The sequence below is a fragment of the Bidens hawaiensis genome, unplaced genomic scaffold (genome assembly GCF_021521415.1).
Source record: "Bidens hawaiensis isolate Kalapana, Puna unplaced genomic scaffold, B.hawaiensis_p1.1 tig00004702_1, whole genome shotgun sequence".
Classification (NCBI taxonomy): domain Eukaryota; kingdom Viridiplantae; phylum Streptophyta; class Magnoliopsida; order Asterales; family Asteraceae; genus Bidens; species Bidens hawaiensis.
Window position 1 is genome coordinate 82,654 of NW_027491288.1, and position 23,219 is coordinate 105,872.

General features: G+C 38.3%; 2 protein-coding genes across 2 annotated transcripts; both read left to right on the forward strand.

The window, feature by feature from the left end:
* The first annotated feature begins 3,568 nt into the window (after positions 1–3,568).
* On the forward strand, positions 3,569–8,600 carry LOC143627680 (uncharacterized). Its single transcript, XM_077097452.1, has 2 exons — positions 3,569–3,756; positions 7,961–8,600. Exons 1-2 carry the CDS (start codon positions 3,569–3,571, stop codon positions 8,598–8,600), a joined length of 828 nt encoding a protein of 275 aa, XP_076953567.1.
* Positions 8,601–10,884: 2,284 nt separating this feature from the next.
* LOC143627681 (uncharacterized) lies at positions 10,885–11,355 on the forward strand. Its single transcript, XM_077097453.1, has 2 exons — positions 10,885–11,080; positions 11,159–11,355. The coding sequence occupies exons 1-2, from the start codon at positions 10,885–10,887 to the stop codon at positions 11,353–11,355; spliced, it is 393 nt and encodes a 130-aa protein (XP_076953568.1).
* Positions 11,356–23,219: the final 11,864 nt, after the last annotated feature.

A 23,219-nucleotide genomic window follows, 5' to 3' on the forward strand; every position in this document is an offset into this window, starting at 1 on the left:
TGACAGCTATACCCAGACTAGATATACAGCCCAGTTTAGTATGAAGATTATAATAATATTAAAATATTAATATTATTATAATATTGATTATAGGGACTAAGTGATAGTGAGTGAGAGGAACCAGGAGCTGATTCGGTACTGAATATCTACTAAATTATGAGTTTCATGACCCATCTTTCTAAACTATTTTACGAACTTTTGGGGTGAAAAGCAAGTTGTTTATACTTCTATACTTGAGAACATGTGATGATGTGAATTATCTAAGTGCTAACATATAAAAGTCCCCACTAACACAGTGATTAACTTCGACCCAGTGGCTTGTGAATAGTACTATTGGTTTGACAAACCCAAACGGAATTGGCTTGGTTATAGTGTCACACATAACACCCTTTGGACATGAACATAATTATACAAACATGCTATGTAGTGTTAGACATAGCCACTTGGGGCATGTTGTGGGCGGAAGGAGGGGGGGCATGGTGGTTGATTGCACATGGGAAATGGAGCCACGCAACACGAATGAACAGTCAAGGCTTCACTATAGCTTAGCATAATTACATCACATACATACTTACATACTTGCATGCATATAAAAATTATGACTTGTGACTACGCATAACTGATTTCTTGAAACTCGTGAAACTCACCAACTCTTGTGACTACGCATAGGTGCACCAAAGTTGGAAATAAATTGATGATGTGCTACTTGTTCTGGAGCATGATCGATGCTATGTGAATAGTTACAAGCGTACTAGTAATGAATGGGACAGTCAATGAATTGGTTTTGTTTTGTATCACCTAGATTGTAAACGAAGATAGAACTATGTAATATATTGTAAATTAGTTTGTAATGTTTCTTTATAAACAATGTGGTTGATACAAGAGGCGTCTGTTACATTCCCGTTTTACGCTTCCACATTTGCTAGTCGGGGTGTGACATAAACCGTTGACGATCACCACTGGAACCCAACAGTGGTATTATAGCCTTGGTTACAACATACAAGTCGAATATGGTTCCATGACCGGTTCTCCATCACAAACTTCAAGGTTGTTGAAGTTTTTGATCTAGATAATATTTTAGGGCAACATTGGTTGGTCAAAATTTTGTTTATTTTATTTGACCAAAACGATTGCCCGATTTTTATTTTTATTGAATATGTAAATCTAGCCCGACCTTGTGTGTTTGGTTGATTGTTTTGGTTTTGTCCATATAGATGGTTCAAAAGTTGTATTACTTTTGGTTTTTAATTTTTTATGTCTTTTGACCATTTTGATGGTTCAAAATTGTAATTGGTAGGGTTTATTTTTTCATTATATGTATTAGTAGAATATTGTAATGAAGAAGACCCGAAGGAAAAACTGAGGATGAGGACATGGAGTTCTTAAAGTCAGTGGGAGATACTAAAGATGACGGGATGCACAAAGAGTCCATCCTTGTTGTTGTTTTGTGTTGTGACCCCTTGACCCGATTGATCTTGCTAATAGGCTCTAACAAGATCAATCATCATACTTGGCCATTTAAGATTTACATATTCCTATTTGCTATTGTGGTTGCTTGCTTTATTATAATTAGTTATAACACCACCAACCTAATACTAAATATTATAAAATAAACTTATTAACCAATCATGTTTTTCAAAATTAAACTAAATTTGATTTTCCAAAACTAAAAACTTAATAGTTTAACTATTATCTTAAAATTGTTACTTATATCGCAACAAACTTAGTTCTAATAGGTTATATAAAACTACAGTAAAACTGGACTTTTTATACTATTCGGTAATATTTAAAAAATCCCAATTTTAAAATCAATAGTCTATTCCATCCTACTATAAGCCACACTTGAGGCATACTGTGAAACTTCAAGTGTTTGGAGCTATAGCACCGAACTTGATTTCTAGCCTATCCCTTCAAGGTGAAAGGGTTTCGTTGACACATCTGGCCATTTCACAAGTGACTGTACTAGGGAAACTATTACTTTAATCTCTTGTTACATGCTACAAGTGTCTGGAGACTAATATGGACATAGATTAGGCTAAACGTATCTACTTCGGCAAGTGTTGTTGACGGGTGGATTGTAGAGCCACCCTTAAGTGTAGTAACTTTAGTTAAAACGTGTGCGTTTATGTTTATTTTTAAGGATTTGGATTACTACACTATGTTTTGTGTTTGTAGGTACAATGGCTGAGGAAAGACGATTCAAGTGAACTATGATGAAGAGGAGCAAAGGACTCGAGAGTTGGTGATAGCAGTCAACAAGTTAAACTAGCAAGAAAGTTTTAGTCCTAAGGCCACCATAGCTTATGGTAGCCACCGTAAGTTACGGTAGAGGTCCAGTGTAGGATGGCTGCCCTACACAGAAAATTTCTGGCGTAACAACTTTTGAAGCCATCGTAAGCTACGGTGGTCACCGTAGCTTACGGTGGACCCTGCGCGTGGGTGACTGTTACATCTCGAAAAAGATGTTATATTTGCCTTTTTACATGCCATTCAGGCTATTCCGTTTGGAGACAATTTATTCGGGTGATTTTGGGGCTTGAGAACAAGTTTTTGAGGATTTTGAATTGAAGATAAACATCATAATCTTGGATTGCTTTGGATTAAACTTGGTATGATGATTTCAATTATGTGTGGCTAAAACTTTTAGTATTTCTCTTGGTTGTAAGGTTATTACAAAACTCTTTATGTTTATTGTTCTTGCACTTGGATTGATTATCTAATCGTTTAGGTTAATATAATCACGATGTTTGTTTGATTGTTTGTAATTTGTCCATATCCTTTTAACCTAGTTTCATTTTATACGTTCTTGGTGTTGTTGACAATCGAGATTTAGTAGAAGAAATTAGGGTTCAGAATATATTGATTGATTACCAAGTAACGACCTCGCGTTTTAGGAATCCGAGTACTTAGTTCTTGATTAATCACAAACAATTACACTTACACAAAATCAAGATATTATGATTTATCCATTGAACTTTAACAAAAGTGTTGCGTAATAACCGAACTCCAAGAAAATGTTCGTTTAATCAACTGTTTACAACTTTCGTTTAGTTTATTTAGTTTATAAAATCAAATCAAAACCAATTTGAGAATTACTTTTTCGTCATTTACATTTATATTAGTTATTTGTTGAGCTACTCTATTAACACATCCACAAACTCCTCGTGTTCGACACCCACTTACCACTATCTAGTTAGTTGTATTTGTTTTATTTTTGCGCGAGTCTTCGACCTCACGTCAGTTGTCTTAATAGGCCTCATGACCGAGAGTTATGCTTTATTCACAATTGGTAATTGTTTTCTGTCCACCTAACCACATATTAATGTTGTGTGCTACAGCTGCCATTAGTAACTGGATGCCAGATTCTCAAGTTCCTATTTTATTAATGTTATTAGGTCATTGATAATAGGATTAAACATCAAAAATAATTATTAGATTACTTTTGCTTATTTAACAGATGTAAACTGAAAATAACTCCTCATTCACCCTCAAGACTATTCTTGAGAAAGAAAAGTTGAATGGCACTAGCTTTCTTGAATAGCACAGCAATCTGAGACTTGTTCTCATAATGGTAAAGAAGCATTATGTTCTCAATGGAACAGTTTCAACCGAGCCTGTAAACAATACTGCTGCTGGCAGAAAAGTTCTTGATAAGCATGATGACGACTCTACTAAAGTCGCCTGCATTATGATAGCCATCATGTCCTCCGAGCTTGTTAAAGGCTTGGAGGATCTTGGTGCCCATGAGATGCTTGAGCAACTCAAGCGTATGTTCCAGAAACAAGCCCGTCAAGAATGTTTCGACACCATGAAGCAACTAATTAGCTGCATAATGGAACAGGGATCCTCTGTTAGAGCGGATGTCGTCAAAATGAAAGGGTACATCGACAGTTGAAGAAACTTAATTATCCCCTGTCAAATGAAATGGCAACAGAGTTCATCTTGAACTCTCTCCCCAGCTCTTATGACCAGTTTGTAATGCATTTTAATATGAATGCGTGGGTGAAGACAGTGCCAGAGCTTCTTGGTATGCTCAAAACGGCTAAGATGAATATTCCAACTAAAACTAATCAAGTTCTAATGGTTCGATCTGCTGGTGTCAAGAGGCCTATTCCCAAGAACCGGGGTTATAACGGTAAAGGAAAAAAAGAAGGTTACTGTTGCTACCAAGAATGCCAACAACACTAACAAGGGTGTTGTGAAGGTACCACCGTCGCCTCCTGAGGAGCGCCAGTGCTACAAGTGCAACAAAATGGGATGCTGGAAACTGTCCCGACTATCTTGTTGAGCTGAAGAAATAGAGGACCAATGGTGAAAGATCCTCTAAAGGTATTTCCATTTACATTATTGAATTTTTCACTGTTTCTAGCAACACATAGGTATTTGATACCGCATGTGGTTATCGCATCGTTAATGTCTTGCAGGAGCCTGAAAACCGGAACAAGCGGAAACAAGGCAGCATAGAACTCATCGTTGGTGATGGGAAGAGAGTCCTAGTTCTTAAAACTGGCACGTATCATTTTTCTTGTCCATCTGACCTTGTAGTTACTTTGAATAACTGTTTGTTTGCACCTAGTTTGACCAAAAATATTATTTCAGTTTCTTCACTTTTTGAACAAGGATTTAAGTACGCTTTTAATGGTATTGCTATTTCTACTTACCTGAATGATGTCTTTTATTTTGAGGCAAAACCTTGGATGGTATTTATGAGATTGATGTTCAAATAAACAATAATGTATATAATCTTTATAAACATAACAGGTCTGGCATCAATGATACATTTCTATGGCGTTGCCGACTTGGTCACATAAGCAAGGCACAAGTTAAGAGACTCCAATCCGAAGAGATTCTTGAATCCATAGGACTAGACTCTTTTGACGACTACGAGTCTTGCTTAGCTGGCAAACTCGCTAAAGACTCCTTCACTCATAAGAATGAACGAGCAAGGGATCCACTAGGACTCATACATACTGATGGCTGTGACCCTTTCAGAACCATGTCCAGAAATCAAGAAAGATACTTTGTTTCTTTTATTGACGATTAAAGTCGATATGCTTATGTATATCTTATGAAACACAAGCATGAAACTTTTGAAAGGTTCAAAGAGATTCAAAACGAAGTAAAAAACCAACTCAGAAAAACAATTAAAATGCTTCGATCAGATCGAGGTGGAGAGTATCTCAGCTCAGAATTCATCAATCATCTAAAAGAGCATGGAATTGTTTCATAGCTCAATTCACCCGGCACACCCCAACATAATGGCATGAGCGAGAGGAGAAATCAAACATTGCTAAACATGGTCTGATCGATGATGTGTAGAACTAACTTTCCTCACTCCTTTTGGAGCTTTGCCCTTATGACCGCCACCCGCATTGTTAATCTGACTCCAACTAAAAAGGTAAACGAAACCCCAAATGAGATAGGCATGGACGTAAACCCAATTTTTCTTTCCTTAGAGTATGGGGATGTGATGCGTATGTCATCAGTGATTCTAATGACAAGCTAGATCCTCACGATGTAAAAGTTGTTTTTGTCGGATACTATAACCAAAGCAGATATTATTTCTTCCATCCTGATTAAAATTTGATTTGTATCAAAAAGAAGGATCACTTCCTCGAGAAGGAAATTCTTGATCGAGTAACTGGAAATAATATTGTCGATCTTGAAGAAATTTAAGAACCACGAACAATGACTGAGGAAGTTAGAACGTCTGATCAATAAGATGTTGTTGTTGATACATCAGACATAAACACAAGTGTTTGTAGAAGTAGTAGGACTCGTGTACCAAATTCTAAATACCTATGGCATCTAGATGGTCCCCCTTTTGGTAGCCGAGTCAAATGAAGAACCTACAAGTCTGTTGTCTTAGATCCGGAATCTGAAAAATGGCAAGAAGCCATGAATATCGAGATGCAATTTATGCATGAAAATCAAGTATTGAACTTTGTTGAGCTACCCCCCGAAGGTCAGGCAGTAGGGAGCAAGTGGATTTTCATATGAAAAACCGACATGCATGGAAATGTGCAGACCTATAAAGCACGGCTAGTCGCGAAAGGTTTTACTCAAACTCAGGGTATTGACTATGATGAAACCTTCTCACCCATTGCTATGACTAAGTAAATAAGGATATTGCTAGCCAAGCCGTATATTATGACTAGGAGATATGGCAAATGGATGTCAAAACCGCCTTTTTTAATGGACACCTTTCTGAAGATGTCTATATGGTTCAGCATGAAAGTTTTGTAGATCCCAAATATCCTCATAGGGTGTGCAAACTGAATAAGTCCATTTATGGACTTAAACAGGCGTCTCACAGCTAGAATCTTCATTTTGATGAGAAAATCAAAGAGTTTGGTTTTATCAAAAATTAAAATGAGCCTTGTGTTTACAGAAAGGCTAGTGGGAGCACTAAATCATTCCTCATATGTATGTGGAAGATATACTGATAATTGGAAACAACACTCCTATGCTTAAGGAAGTTAAGCACTAGTTGGGATCTTGTTTCGCAATGAAAGATCTTGGTGAAGCTGCTTATATTCTAGGAATCAAGATCTATCGAGATAGGTCTAAACGGTTTCTAGGGCTAAGTCAAAGTACATACATAGACAAGGTAATGGCTCGCTTATCTATGGATAACTCCAATAAAGGAACCGTTCCCATTGCTAAAGGAACCGAGTTGAACAAATCGCAATCTACGGCAACGGGCATTGAAACTAAGCAAATGCAAGCAATTCCATATACTTCAGCGATTGGTTCTATCATGTATGCTATGTTATGAACTAGACCTGATGTCTCGTACGCTCTAAGCAAGACTACTTGTTTTCAACAAAATCATGGCTTTGCCCATTGGACTGCAGTAAAGAACATTCTAGCGTACCTGAAAAGGACCAAAGATATGTTCTTAGTGTTTGGAGGAGGGAAAGAAGAGCTCACTGTAAGGTGTTACACTGATACTAGCTTCAAGACTGATGATGGTTGGGTAAAAGTTAGTTATTATTATATATTATTTAGTTATATTTAGATAAATAAATGAATAAACATTGGTACTTCAAGCATTGTTATATGTTTCAGGACATTGGACGCTATGGAGCTTATCGGGATGATTTACGAGCTTGGAATGAAGGCTTAGAAGTGTGGGAATGGAAGTGTACGCATCACGAGGCATAATAAAAAACAAAAATAAATTATGCTGAAGTGTTTGTCCTTCGCGCGACGCGAACGAATGAGAGGATTCTTCGCGCGACGCGACGTTCTTGGATTTCTGCCTCGACTATTTTGTGCTTCGCGCAACGCGAAGGACATGACCATTATGACTTCACGCGACGCGAACCGACCTATATTTGAAGAAAATTAGAGTTAATCACTATATAAAACCATTCAAACCTCCATTCGTCATATCACTAATTCCTAAAGCTAAAGAGGCATCCTGGGGTGCTTTTGACCATCCTAATGCTTCCGGTTAGTCTTGGATTCACATGTTCATTAAGATAAGTTGTTTTAATGATATGTCGATGATGAGGTCGAAACTGAACCGAAAAATAAACCGAACAAAGTAATTAACAAAAATAAAATTGAATCGGTAACTAAAACGGGAACACCAACCGACAAGGATACGGGCTCAACGAGTAAAACCATTCCATTCCATCGGGCATTGGTGAATCCCGAGACCTCATCGGCACTTAGAAAGAGGGGCCCACAAAAGTAGGTAATGTGGGAAATATTCAAACAAGTTAAAATCAATTTACCCCTCATAGATGCAATTAAACAAGTCCCTGCATATGCAAAATATTTAAAAGACTTGTGCACTCAAAAACGAACTCACAAGTTGCCAAAACAAGTTGACTTAACTGCAAATGTGAGTTCGGTTTTGAGGGTATCCTCCCACGCAAGCTACAAGATTCGGGAAAGCCAATCATACCCATTCAAGTGGGCGATTTTAAAATGACAAGGGCGTTGTTAGATCTTGGAGCCGGGGTGAGTATTCTCCCGGAAGCTTATACGACCAATACGACTTTGGTCAATTTAGAAAAGCCGACACCACCGTGGTGTTGGCCGATTTGACACTTAAGCTTCCTAGAGGACTCGTGACCGATGTGATTGTGATGACAGAATATTTATATTACCCGGTTGACTTCCTGGTTCTAGACTACGTGACAGTTGACCCCAAACGGCAACCGAACGTGATTCTCGGTCGCCCCTTTTTGGCCACCGCAAATGCTTTAATTAACTGTAGAACCGAGGTAGTGGACATGGGTTTTGGTAATAAGAATCTTAGGCTTAATGTGTTTTCAAACGTTTCTAACTCTCTGGTGAGTGATGAATGCTTCGCGGCTGAAGTTATTAACGGGTTGAACCCTCACGAAAGTGAGGAAGATGCCACAGAGGAGTGTGCTATTTGTTGCTATGCATTGCTATTGCAAGAAGAAGAGGAGGCGGATGAGTTATATGCTGCAAGTATTGGGAAACCGCCATGGTCTCAACAGGTAGAGAGGTTGCCCGACACGATTAATTCTAAGTTGAGACCATCGTTGGAGAGTCCGTCGGCTGTGGAGTTGAAGGAGCTCTCGAGGCACCTCAAGTATGTGTTTTTGGGAGAATGAGAGACTTTACCGGCCATGATCACCTCAAATTTAGAAGAAAATCAAGAGAAGGCATTGGTGGAAGTCCTGGAAGAGCACAAGGCAGCTATTGGTTGGACGATAGTTGACTTGAGAGGGATCAACCCATCCATCGTCATGCACAAGATCATCAGAGATCCCGAGGTAAAACCCGCTCATGATGCACAAAGACAGTTAAATCCAAACACGCGGGAGGTTGTGAAGAAAGAGGTTTTGAAGTGGTTAGATGAGGGCATCATCTTTCCGATTTTAGATAGTACATGGGTAAGTCTAACACAAACGATTTCAAAGAAGGCAGGTATCCAGATAACTCGTAATGATAAAAGTGGGGAAATTACCACCCGACCGGTAACTAGGTGGCGAATTTGTGTTGATTATAGAAAGCTTAATGCGGTGACATCCGAAGACCATTTTCCTTTGTCGTTCATTGACCAAATCATCGAAAAACTTGCAGGTCAGAAATTTTATTTCTTTCTAGATGGCTATTCGGGGTACAATCATATTGCTATCCACCCCGATGACCAACATAAAGCCACTTTCACGTGTCCATACGGCACTTTCGCATTTAGGTGAATGCCTTTTGGTTTGTGTAATGCCCTGGCTACCTTTCAAATGTGTATGATAAGTATCTTTTCAGATATGCTCGGGGATTAACTTGAAATTTTTATGGACGATTTTTCGATTTTCGGTTCATCTTTTGAAAAATGCTTAAATGAATTAACTAAGGTTTTAAAAAGATGTGTGGAAATGAATTTGGTCTTAAGTTGGGAAAAAAGCCACTTCATGGTGCAAGATGGGACGGTATTGGGACATGTCATCTCAAGTAGGGGAATTGAGGTTGACCAGGCTAAAATCCAAGTCATATCTAATTTACCTCCACCTACTAATATAAAGGGGATAAGGGAATTTTCGGGTCATGCCGATTTTTAACGACAGTTCATTAAGAATTTCAGTTTCATATCTAAACCGTTGTGTAATTTGCTTTTAAAAGATGTGCCATTTGTTTTTAATGAAGAATGTCTTAATGCTTTAATGTGCTAAAAAAACAAATTGGTTGAAGCCCCGATCTTGTTGTCACCTAATTGGTCACTTCCCTTTGAGATTATGTGTGACGCAAGTGACTACGCGGTCGAGGCCGTGTTGGGTCAACGGGTGGATAAGAAGCCCGTTGCCATATACTACGCGAGTAAAACCCTTTTCGATGCTCAAGTTAATTATACCACTACGGAAAAGGAGTTGCTTGCGGTATTGTATGCATTAGATAAGTTTAGATCTTACATTTGGGGGAGCAAGCTTATTGTTTTTTCAGATTATAGCGCAGTCAAGTACTTGATGGAGAAGAAAGATTCAATGCCGCGCTTGATCAGATGGATTTTATTGCTACGAGAGTTTGATGTGGAAATCTGTGACAAGAAGGGGAGCGAGAACGGGGTAGTAGATCACTTGTCGAGACTAGTGGGGACAAGAAGAGAAGAATGATGAGAGGGCCATTAATGAATCCTTCCCTGATGAGAAATTGTTTTATGTTTCAACTTTGCCATGTATTGCTGATATTATTAATTTTCTTGTTGCAGATACAATTCTGGAGTTTTGGCCGAGGAAGAAGAAGCAACACTTTCTCTCTCAGGTAAAACACTATGTGTGGGAAGATCCGGACCTATTTAAGGTTGGCGCGGACCAAGTAATGAGGCGTTGCATACCGGAGGGAGAGGTTAGGAGTGTCTTACATCATGCCCATTCCTCAACTTGTGGAGGCCATTTCAGCGGTCAGAAGACAGGGCATCACGTGCTTGCATAAGGATTCTAGTGGCCTACCATCCTTAAAGATGCAGCAGCATTTGTTAAATATTGTGTTAGATGCCAACAGATGGGTGGTATTTCAAAGAGGGACGAGATGCCCGTGCAACCGATCCTCGTTTTCGACATCTTTGATGTTTGGGGGATTGAGTTCATGGGCCCGATCCCTAATTCATTTGGTAATTTATATATCTTGGTGGCGGTCGATTATGTGTCTAAATGGGTATAAGCAATCGCCACCAAGACAAACAACCATACCGTTGTTTGTAAGTTTGTCCAGTCAAACATATTATGTTTTTGGTGTCCCTCGCATTATTATTAGTGATGGGGGTTCCATTACAAAATTTTTAATTTTGGCAAACTACTTAAACGGTATGCCGTAAACCACCGAATCACCACTCCGTATCACCCTAAAACGAGTGGGCAAGTGGAGGTTTCTAATAGGAAAATTAAAGAGATTTTATAAAAAATGGTAAGACCCGATCATAAAGATTGGTCAAACAAATTAAATGATGCTTTATGGGCTTACCGCCCTGCTTATAAAACGCCTATTGGAACCACCCCTTATCGGCTGGTTTATGGGAAAGGGTGTCATTTACCTGTTGAGCTAGCCCATTGTGCACTATGGGCGGTTAAGAATATTAACCTAGACTATGAGCGTGCAGGTAAGCAAAGAAAGCTGAACATCTGTGCGCTGGAAGAATTGTGATATGAGGCTTATGAGTGTGCATCCGCGTACAAAGACAAGATAAAAAGAGATCACGATGCTAAATTGAGGAGAAAGACGTTCAAAAAAGGACAGCGAGTATGGTTGTATAACTTGAGAGTGAAGCTTTTCCCGGGAAAATTGAAGAGCAAGTGGGCGGGACCTTATCAAGTCAAGCGGTTTGGCAAGTTTGGAGAGGTTGAGATAGAGGATTTCGATAATCATCTGAGATAAGTGGTGAATGGGCATCGTTTAACTGAAGAACCAAGGGATGCGGATTTGAACAAGGAGATGCGGATTTGAACAAGGAGATACACGAGTCGGAAGTTTGCTTCTTGGCGGACGAGCCGACTTTTTCGGTTGACTGAAGAACCAAGGGATGTCAAGCTGTAGACATTCAATTTAGCGCTAACCGGGAGGCAACCCGGTATTTGTAAGTTGTATTTTTGTGTATTGAGTCTAGTTAGTTTAATTGTTTTCCTCGAAACGTGCAGTGTAAAACAAAGATCGAGTGTGGGGACGCGGCATGTTGATCTTCTTCAAGAGGATTTGGTAATTTAGATTGTCGCTAGAGGGAGCCCCAGGTACGTATTGTTGAGTATATGGAAACCGAAGTTGGTGACGGGGAAAGGTAACCCAAGAAGCGTAAAAGATAGATACTTTCGAACACCAAAAATCGTTAAAAATTGTCTGTGAAAATGCATCTTCGAGCCACGCGAAGTCGTTTAGATCTGCAGAAAAAAAAATTATAAAACCGATGGCTATCATTATCAAACTAGATTTTCTTATCCCCATATCACTATCACCATCAAAAATCCGGCCACCACCACTCCCGTCACTACCGTCGCCGACCGCCACCGTCACCACCACCATCATTCTTGCCTATTTCCGTCATCTAGAGATAATCCGTGTCAAAGGTATGTTAAGTATTTTCATTTTAATTTGGATAGTTGTCATGGTAAGATTGTTTCAGATTGTTTTGATTAAATGAATTTGTGTTGATGGGTGTCAGGTTGTTGGGATTATGTGAGCATTTGGTGCGGGTTGACGAATTTCGTTTGTTTGAGTGGGTGTTTAATGTCGGGATTAAGCGGGTTGGTTATCGGATTGATTTATGTTTTTGCCCGGATTTTGGTACCAATGGTTGTGTTTTTGAATTTTTGGGTCGCCAGAATTATTTTCTAGCAAAGTTTTGGTTAGAATTTTGGAAAAGTTTAGTGGATTGTTGGTCGGTTTGTTGGGTTTTGAAAAGTTTGCGACTTGTGTGTGCATTTTTCATTAATTATTAAGGCTAAGACAAGTTTTATAAATTTGTTGGGTTAACTTTTATGATAGTTACGGTTTTGACAAATTGAGAATGCGGGTATTATGTTTTTGGTTGAAACGGGCTTTTCATGAAAACAATAATTGTGTTGTACATGCGGTTTTGAGGAAATATTGTCCAACTTTTAAGAGTCTTATGGTTATTGATTTAAAAAAAATCCTAAAAAATTTTCCTTGTTTTATTATTAGTTTTATTTATTTGGTTTTATTTCTTATTGTTTTACTTTACTTTATTGTTGGGGGCAATCGCAACCGAAATGCTATACGGTTGTCACCCAAGGTTTGTCTTGACATGAATTAATTGTTTAAATTTATTTGCAGATGTCGAGGAAAAGATCGAAAAAACAACAACGCTTGATTATTCTTCTCAGCAGTACGTGCGGGCACCGATTCAGTATGAGGTTGACGAGATACATGTTCATGGTGTGGTTGTTGATGATATCACAGGAGGAGAGGATGAGTACCATATTATCCTACGGTTCCGTTTTAACACCCCGGAGAGGAAGATTTTTGAACGGATTTGTAATGTGGATTTATTGAGACATCGTACATTTGATGGGGATTTGTTGGCATCGTTGGGACAACTAGAGAGAGTTTAGAACTACTTGGGTGGTCGCCGGTCTGATGTGTTATAGTTTTGTGAGACGCAATATGAAGATCTAGTCTATGAGTTTTATTCTACATTTCGGCACCAAATTGGATAGTTTGATGAGTTACATGTTGTGAGTATTTCTCTAGGATGACAGTTATATGAGATGTCTGTGCCGAGTTTTGCGGTTGTGACAGGATTATATGGCAAAGATGAGGTTCATGGTCAGGCTTTAAGAGAGAGCATTCGGGTTCTACTACTGCTTCTCGTCCCCATTGGATTCTGACGGCGAGATTGGGTACTTTTTGGAGTACCATTGCTGACGGGGGGCACTCAAGTAGTGTTGTTTCTTCTGTGATCCAGGATCGGATACACAGGTACATTCATCGAGTTATTTCTTCCACTTTCGTGGGCCTCCAGTCGGGTCCCGATAAGTGTAGTAATTTGTATTTGATGTGTTTGATAGGGACGGTTGGAGGCGTAAACGTAAACATGGCCACTTTGTTGCTGAATTCTCTAAGTCGAGGAGGTCGTCGGACTGACACTGCTGTGACATGGTTATTTTTGGGGGCCATCATCACGAGGATGGCCCGGTATTTGATGGTTTTTGGAAGATACCCTGTGGAGTATACGGAGGTTGTTTCTCTTAAGGATGCCCGGAAGGCGGAAATTTGTATTAATGATGATCCACCATAGTTGGTTGAAGTGAGAGGTCAGGGTAGTTCTAGACGGTAGCTCGTGGAGAGGCCAGCTGCCCAGCCACATCAGCGACAGCAGCAGCAGCCCCGACAGCCCAGCCCCCCACCAGTGCAGCATCAGCACCCGCAACCTATGACCCTTGATCATATGTTTGATCGTCAGTTGTAGATGCAGGATGAATTACATGATTATAGGAATGAGTTTCATGAGTATAGGGATGAGACCAAAGGGTATTTCCGGACCATGTTTGATCACAGGAGCATCCTGTTGCCAGATTTGTTGCAGCCGTCACCACCTAATACTGGTGGCTATGGTTATATGGGAGGTGGTTATGGTGGAGATGCTGGATATGGTTCTATGGGTGGAGGATACGGTGGTACAGGTAGTTATGGAAATGTGTCTGCAGCTGGATATGTTGACTATGGAGGTTATAGATTAGGTGCTTATTATAGAGAGGCAGGAGGATCAGGAACCGGCGGGCCCGGAGATGATGATGATGATGATGATGATGATGATGATGATGATGATGATGATGATGATGATGATGATCTAATGAGGAGCAGTAGTTTGTGATGGAAGCAGCCAGCCCAACCGTAACTTTGGTCTTATTTTCATTTTTCTCTTATTAATGCTTTTATTAATATTATGGGTTGTACTAATATTTATATTCTTATTATGTTAATGGGGTAAATGAATCGGGATGGTTTGGTTTGGTAACTAAAATGGACTTATTTATTTACTTGGGTGGTCGCTTGTGTATATTTTTGTTGTAGTTGAACTTTGTGGTTGTAGTTCACTATAAACCCTCACGAGACCATACTCGTCCACCCGAGCTACCGAGGGGTTTAAAGGGCTTGTTGTATACGCTAAATGTAGTCGTGATCCCTATGAAAGTGAGTTTGGTCTTTCAACATTTTTACTCGTTTAACAAAGTTTATTATGAAATTTGTTAATCTTGGTTGGTAATTTAAAATTAATGGCTTTGCAAACGGTTTAAGGACCTATATTTTAATACTTGTGAGAAGCGTGCTTCTACATATTTGAGAGTTTGCAGATTTAGTTTTGAAAGTTGAAGAATTAAGTTTACCTAGAGCATCACCGAGGGCACGAGAGTTGCACATGAGTGTTTTATTTCCAATCAGGTGATTTCGTTTTCATAATCTTCTTTGTTTTGCTAGTTTTTGTGTTGTATTATGTATAATTAATAATAACCATCACATTATGCCTGGTTTTAAAATTGATCAAAGTAAATTTTAACCCCGTCCATAGTTATGTTCTGATAAATTTTAAACATTGAGGGCAATGTTAGCCTCAATTGTGGGGATGGCGGAGGAATTGAAAATTTTAAAAGTTTAATTTTTTTTTGTATTAAAAACTTTTTCAAAATAAATGGAAAATGATAGAAAAATCGGGGATTGTTTTTCAAAATTATTATATATATGAGATAATTAAAACAGGAATGCACTTAATTTGGGATGTGTCGGTAGGCTTAGCTTTAAGAGTGAAAGGATGGTCTGGTTGTTGACTTAATTGAACCTTAAAAACGCTTGATTTTTAGTGGAAACACCATCAGGGTTTTGTTTGTTTCACTAAGCCTGCGTAAGGACTGGAATAAAAGATTAGGCCATACTTAAGCCTTTTGTTACATTTGATCACCAAAAATAAATTTTAAAATATGAATAGTCTATTGTACAGTGCTTGGATAGGCTTAACGTTAGAATATGCTAGATGACTTGTGATATAAACTTAAATAAAAATACTGCTTGTTTAAATGGTTAAAACTTCATAGGTGTATGGTTTTATAGCCTTAAATCCTGTATTGATGGGATGCTCCGGAATTCGGAGACCATGGGTCTGTATGCGGTTTATCTTCCGAGTATGCATATTTCCTAAGTGGATTTATGTATATTAAAAAAGCTTAAAAAGAGCAAACCTGCAATTTATCTGCCAAATCATAAGTCATTAAACATGATCACTACGTGCTATAAAAAGTACAAATTCACTACTGACTTGATCATCCACGCTATTAGTCATATGGGGTCCCCGTGCTCGCGTCTCATTACCATTAAGAAACGGACACCACGGGACACGTCATCTGTAAGCCCTACAGATGAATTCGTGTATACTCACCTATGGTGATGGACTTTTGGGTGTTGCTTGATAACTGGGGTATGTCATGTAGTGGGGACTATTTGCTAGTTAGTTACTTAATTATACCTTAATCGTATCTAATGGCCATTCTGGTAGACTTTGATGCTTAAGTTTACGTTTGGTTCGATAAAATATCCATGATTGTCTTAGCTGTTACATATGGGCTTAAAAAATTGTACAAATTATGATTGTCTAATCTCAAGGCTTAAGTCAAGTTAGGGTGGTCTGGTTTGGTAAAACCATAATGAAGCATGGTAAGGCGGCTTCAGGGCTTTGAGGTATGGGTCCCATTTTAATCATATAAACTAATAAAACTGTCACACCTTATTTTTCCCGGTAAGTATTGAGGCATGGGTTTAAGTGGACAAACAATATCGGAAATCGCGGTTTTTGTGTTCCTTGTGCTTAATTAAGATAACCTAAAAACCATTTTTTAAAAATAATCTTTAATTCTGATTCCATTGCAAAGTCTTTTTCGGGATGAAAAAGGATAAGTGTGGGGATGTGATTGTTAGGTAAAAGTTAGTTATTATTATATATTAATTAGTTATATTTAGATAAATAAATGAATGAACATTGGTACTTCAAGCATTGTTATGAGTTTCAGGACATTGGACGCTATGGAGCTTATCGGGATGATTTACGAGCTTGGAATAAAGGCTTAAAAGTGCGGGAATGGGATTGCACGCATCACGAGGCATAATAAAGAAAAGAAATAAATTATGCTGAAGTTTTTTTCCTTCGCGCGACGCGAAGGACTGAGAGGATTCTTCGTGTGACACGAAGTTCTTGGATTTCTGCCCCGACTATTTTGCCCTTCGCGTGACGCGAACTGACCTAAATCCAAAGAAAATTATGGTTAATCACTATATAAACCGATTCAAACCTCCATTCGTCATATCGCTAATTCCAGAAGCTAAAGAGGCATCCTGGGGAGACTTTTGACCATCCCGAAGCTTTCGGTTCATCTTGGATTCACATGTTCATTAAGATAAGTGGTTTTAACAATATGTCGATGCTTAGCTAAACGTTTGTGTTCATTCTAGGTTAAGGTTTTGTGTAATTCTTCTTAAGACGACATTCATTGTGCTTCATGTTAAGAACTTGATTTAGTTTATTGATTTTATGTTGTTCTATTATTGCTTGGTTGTTTAAATAATTTGTGTTTTAGATTATTGGTTAAATACATCACTTGTTTGGTTTTGTTCATTAACACTTAGGGTTAGGCACTTGTGTCATTGGACTAATAATCATCAACTATTGTCACTTAATTAGTTTTCATAAAACATAAATTGGTAATTGGGTAGATCGAGTTCAGTTGTGTCAACAATCCGGTTAAGTTATCGTTAGTCATCACAATCAAGCTAATAGGTCTAGTAATTACTGTTCAATCAAGACAAGTGAATCTGGTATTAAGTTGAATATGGCATCACCTGAACCTAGAGTGAATAGCTTTTAATTAATATTATTCAGAAATCTTTAAAAGTAATCGTTTTAGTTTTAATTAATCTTCTAAAAACAACTGCTTGATATCGTCTGTTCGCCTTGCATTTAGTTAAATAATTAATTTAGTTAAAATCATAAAATATTAAATTAGCACTTTTCTTGAGTTCCTGTGGAGATGAACTTACTTACCCATACTCATAGGTATTTAAGTTAATAAAAATCTATTGTTTGAGTAAACCACGACAGCCTACATCAACTGACCGAGATGATTTTCGCTCACAATCAGGATCTGTATTTACTCTCAATGGAGAAGGTATTTACGGGAAAAGCTCCAAGCATAGTGTGGTGGCGGATTCCAAAACTGAATCTAAATGCATAGCTGCATCAGATGCTGCTAACGAGGCTGCTTGGAAGAAGAAGTTCATCATTGACCTCGATGTGGTTCCAAGTATATGTTTAAATCCATGAATATTGTATTCTAAATTATCCTTAGTCGGTCAGACTCGTGAACAATTCTGAATTAAGACTATTCTGACTTTGGACTCAAGGAGTTGACTTCCGAACTCAACCTCATTATGAATGACGTTTGATGTAACTCGCATCAAATCACCTTCATGTATCTTAGTCATAAGATGTTTTGATAATTGGTATACTCATTTAGTATCCTTAGACCTGAGATACATATTAGAACTTTCATTTACTAAAGGATATTCTTTAATCAGTGTCAACCGTTGTTGTGTAACTGCCGTTGTTGAGTCGGAATTTTACAAGGAAGATTTGAATCTTCTCAACCCCCTCAAAGAAATGGCTAAGTATGGACTTCGAGCAAGCTTGGACGTTTGAGCATGGTCTTACTACCTTGAGCATGATGTCTTATGCTTATAAGACTATTTTCTGGAATTTCTTCTAAGTGTTGAAGGCTTCGAGCAAGCTACACTTCATCTAGCAAGGATGTTCTTCATCGAGTATGGAGTGTCAATCTAGCAAACAACTTGATCTATCCGGCTAAAACCAAGTGTTCCGAGCACATTGGTGGGTCGAGCATGGATACAATAAAAAAAGATCTCAAATGTTCTAAGTATAGACTTCGAGCATGGTTCAGTCCCGAGCAAGCTTCACACATGAGTATGCTGAAGATTGTTCTCAATAAGTCACAAGGCAGGATTGAAGAGATATAGAAGAACATGCTTGCTCATAGGACTTATTCGAGCAAAGCAAGGATTTGTCATGAAGATTGAAGTCTGCTGGAGGAGAATATTTTCTATCTGAAAATATTCTAAGTAAAGTATGCTCGAAGACTTGTATCGAGCATGCTGTGCATTACAAGTCTGCTCGACAAGGATAGATCATACTCGAAGACTTGTTTACACTTGTATTTATTTATGTCATTCATTATGTAATCATTAGGGTTTCTAGAAGAAAAAATGTCTGGGCCTATAAATAGGGTCCTAGGTTTACACTATAAGGACGGACCTTTTGCTGAATAAGAGAGCACAATCACCTAAGCGAATAATCTCTTTATGTAACCTCGTACCGCCCTCGTCACGAAACCCTAGACATTCCATGCATTAAATCACTGTTCCTTAAACGATCATTTAATATAGTGAATCTTTGTCTTTGTCTTTGTCTTGTATGTTCTTTACTGATTATCTATTATCGTTCAAACCTTTATTCCCAACCCTTGAATATACTGATTCTGCCGGGATATTCAAGTGGCCTTGAAATATTAGATCTTGTGTGTTCTTGTCAACATACATAGGTTTTGCACTAGATCTGGTCCTGACAAGTGGTATCAGAGCATTGTAAGCTCTCTGAAGGCCACATGTTTGAAGGTTTAGAGACAAAGTTTGAAGCTTGGAAGCGTTTACACATGATTAAGTTCAGATCTGAAAAGATGGATGAACAAGAGGTTTCAACGAACAAAATACCAAGGTTGCTCGGTCAAGAAAACTACATAAAGTGGAAGGTATTGTTCGAGGCTACCGTCAACTACAACGACACAGAACTATGGAATTCCATTAAGGATGGACCATATCTTCCATCTCAATCACCAAGCAACAATGCTACCGTGGAAAGGCAGATGAAGAAAAGAGATGAAAAGGCCTTATCCATGTTGAAATTGGGACTTTCATGGGAAATCTTGACAAGTGTGAATTATCACACTAATGCTAAAGATATGTATGATGCTGTTGTTGAATTTTTGAGGGAAATATTGAGTTGAGGGACATAAAGAAAGATCGACTGAAACAACAACTTGACAGATTCAAGTTCAAGGAAGGTGAAAGATTAAAATCTGTTTTAAAAAGGTTCATGGCTATTGTCAATGAAATCAGAACCACTGATCTACATATATCTGATTTCGATTCGAACAAGAAATTGCTTACTTCTCTATCCGGTGAATGGTACACCGCGAGCAAGTTCATTAGAGAGAAGGTGAATTTTCAAGTTGGATGATGTGATATCATTCTTACAAGCTGCTGAGCATGAAATGATTGAGAATCACATGATTAAGGAAGAAAAGCCAAGTTTCCCAGTGGCAAATGCACTAGTTGCACCTATGGGCAATCTTTCTACAAAGTCTCAACAAACGCACCCAATTGTTGAAGAACCATCTGATACTGGATCAATGTGTGGAGGAAGTCGGCCAAGGTTCACAATACAGATGATTGAAGATGATAATGAATCGACTGCTAGTGGACATGCACCGTATGTTCAAGCTTCAAGTCAGGGGAATGAATACCAAACACTGTTCTCAATGTTTACAGAGTCATATAATGCAATTGTTGCCAAGAACATCATTCATACAAGTGTGGTTCAAGAAGACTTGGAACAAATAGATGTTGATGAATTGGAAGATATGGACTTAAAGTGGCAAGCTGCATGCTAGCAGTGAGAAGTAAGAGGTTATTCAACAGAACAGGAAGGATAACTTTTGCTGGTCCAAATGATAGAATTGGGCTTGACAAATCCAAAGCCATATGTTACAATTGTCAGCAACTTTGTCATTTTGCAAGAGAATGCAATCTTCCCAAGCAATATGGGAATCAAGTGAACCAAACACAGTTTTACCAGAACCAACATCAAAATCAGTAAGGTTATCAGTAGAGAATCCAACCTATAAACCAGAATCCCTATCAACAGAATAGGCCCCAACAACAAGCCCAGCCTCAGCAAAGGAATAATCAATTGCAAGTACAGGGGAACCAAAGCAGGGGAGTTACTAATGTTGTCAATCAAAACAGGGATCAAGGAAATGTTGTTGTAACCATGGTTCCTCAAGATGGTGATTTCGACTAGAGCAACCATGCAGCTGAAATGAAGAAGGCTAATGTTGCATACATGGCAAAAGTGAATGAAGCTGGGGAATCCTCAAACTCTAAGGTAACCACTGAACCTTCTATTTATGACCTTCTAACAATCATTGATGATCTTAACAAAGAGGTTGGAAACTGGAAAAGTGAATGCGGAAGAAAGGATGTTATGTTGAATGTATATGGTGCAAGTGAAGCTACCTATGATAACCAAATAAAGAGTTTGGAAAAGGATTGTATGCAAGCTTATTTAACTCAATCCAGATTGAATGTTGAAATTGAAGGGTTAAAAAGGATTATAGAGAAGAAAAGCTTATGAACACAGAGCTTCTTATTCAAGTAGACTTCCTAAAGAATCTTGTGTCCATAGGAAATATTGGGGAAAATATAGAAAGGTTGAATCATGAAGAGAATTATAAGAAAATGACACCTCCCTTTTGTGACAAATATCCACTTAAGGTGGATAAAGAGCAAAGAGAAGAATACTTGAAGCAATTCAAAAGTGTTTTTGAGGACAAGAAGGATTTTTTGGAACTTTATGACAATGTGATTGTCAACAAAGAATGTGAGTTTATGATTAATGAGAAGGTTGCACCAATTGAAAAAGAAAAGAAACATGTTGAAGTTAAGGTAAGATGGAGTGAATACTCTAACTGAGGGAAGCACCTGCAGTTGCAAAAGTAATAAGTCAAGTGATGAGAAGATTGTAAGGAAGGCTGTTAAGAAGAACAGTGGTGATAAAATTCCAAAGGTGCCAAGATCAACTCCTAAACTAAAGAAACATTTTGAAAGAATGAGGAGAGAACACAAGGTGTTTGACCTTTGTGAAAGATCTAGACCCATGAATAACAAACCTGGAAGTTCTTCAAATGTTAATCTTACTACTCCTATCTATCTAGTATTTTCAAATCATGAACTATTTGACATAGGAGATGTGGAGTATGTGCCAAGAAGAAAATTTGTGAATGAGAAGAAGGAGAGTTCATCATACACTCCATTGAAACAGAAAGAGATCAAGTTTGTAAAAGCAAAAGATCCACAAGTATTGGAAGTATGTGGACCAATTCAGGTTGATTTCAGCAAGACCACCTATGCAAAAACATCCTTGGGATTTGATTTCCCAAGACCAAGTGACAAGATCAAGAATGAAAAAGAACTTGAAGAACTTGGGAGCTTTGCAAAGGTGTGGTGCAAAAAGTGTGATTCTTATGGACATCACACAGACTCATGCTGGATGGAAGAAGAAGAGAAGTATGTCATTCCTAAGAATACTGTGGACAAAATATGAAGCTATACAGAGAAAAATATGAGAAGTACTTGAGAGGTGAAGAGGATCCAGCTGATGATGAAGCAAACATAATGAAATTGGAGAGAAGACTGAAGGCTGTCTTGAAATTGAGTGAATCATCAAGTGAATTAGACAAGACTATCAGAGTAAAGAGGTCTGTCTAGCTTAAAAGGAAAAGGCAAAGAAAGGCCTAGAATTCTAAATGGTGATGAGAAATTTCTGCTGAAGCAAGGTTTTGAACCAAGAGGTTTTCAGTGGAAGACCAAGGAATCTGTGATCAAGAAAGAGGAATATGTGATTAAATAGATTGAAGTTAAGAATGATGGAGTAAATGTGGAGTTTGGCTATGAATCCGATGATTCATGTGAGATTGTGCATGAAGATCCAGTTCCACCTCCTGTTGATGTCTCAAATGATTCTGATGTACAAACTGATGAAGTTTGTACCCCAGACAGTAACTAATCATTTTATGTTTGTATGTGCAGGGACAGTCCACTAATGGAAATGATATATGGTACATAGGCAGTGGGTGTTCCAGGCACATGACATGTGAACAGAGATGCATTTGTCAATTATGAACAAAAATTTGAAGGACCTGTTACCTTTGGCAGTGGTGAAAATGGTGGAAAGATTGTTAGAAGAGGCACATTGACAAATGGAAAGGTATCCTTTGAGAATGTGTTGCATGTTAAAGGACTTTAATATAATTTTCTCAGCATTTCTCAAGTCTGTGACAAAGGATATAAGGTTGGATTTGATGATGCCCACTGATTCTTCCTAGAGCCTGAGTTTGTCATCCCACCTGAAATCATTATGATGATGGCACCAAGGAATGGAAACCTCTATGAGCTGAGAATGAAAAATGCAATTTCAAGAGGTGGTTCATGCTTTGTGTCTAGAGCTACTGAAAATTAAACAAAGATGTGGCATAGGAAGATGTGTCATGTGAATCAAAAGAACATGAACAGACTTGTGAAGAGAGAGGATGTCATTGGTCTTCCTACAAAATATTTCAAGCTGGAAGAAAAATGCTCTTCTTGTATCAAAAGGAAGCAACACAAGTCCTATCACAAGAACAAATTGATAAACACAATTGAAGAGGTACTGGAATTGCTACACATGGATCTCTTTGGTCCTATAAGTGTCCCAAGTATCGGAAAGAAGAGATTATGTCTGGTGATAACTGATGACTTTTCAAAATGCATATGGGTATTCTTCTTAGGGACAAAGGATGAGACAGCTGAATTAATCAAAGGTTGTGTGCTAAGAATGGAAATTTACTTGACAAAAA

Bases quoted from the DNA above. Each gene is read 5' to 3' on its own strand.
- LOC143627680 (XM_077097452.1), top strand. From the start codon at position 3,569: ATGGTAAAGAAGCATTATGTTCTCAATGGAACAGTTTCAACCGAGCCT. The intron at 3,757-7,960 runs GCAACTCAAGCG...GGGCGTTGTTAG, and splicing joins GGTGCCCATGAGATGCTTGA to ATCTTGGAGCCGGGGTGAGT.
- LOC143627681 (XM_077097453.1), top strand. From the start codon at position 10,885: ATGGTAAGACCCGATCATAAAGATTGGTCAAACAAATTAAATGATGCT. The intron at 11,081-11,158 runs GTAAGCAAAGAA...CCGCGTACAAAG, and splicing joins CCTAGACTATGAGCGTGCAG to ACAAGATAAAAAGAGATCAC.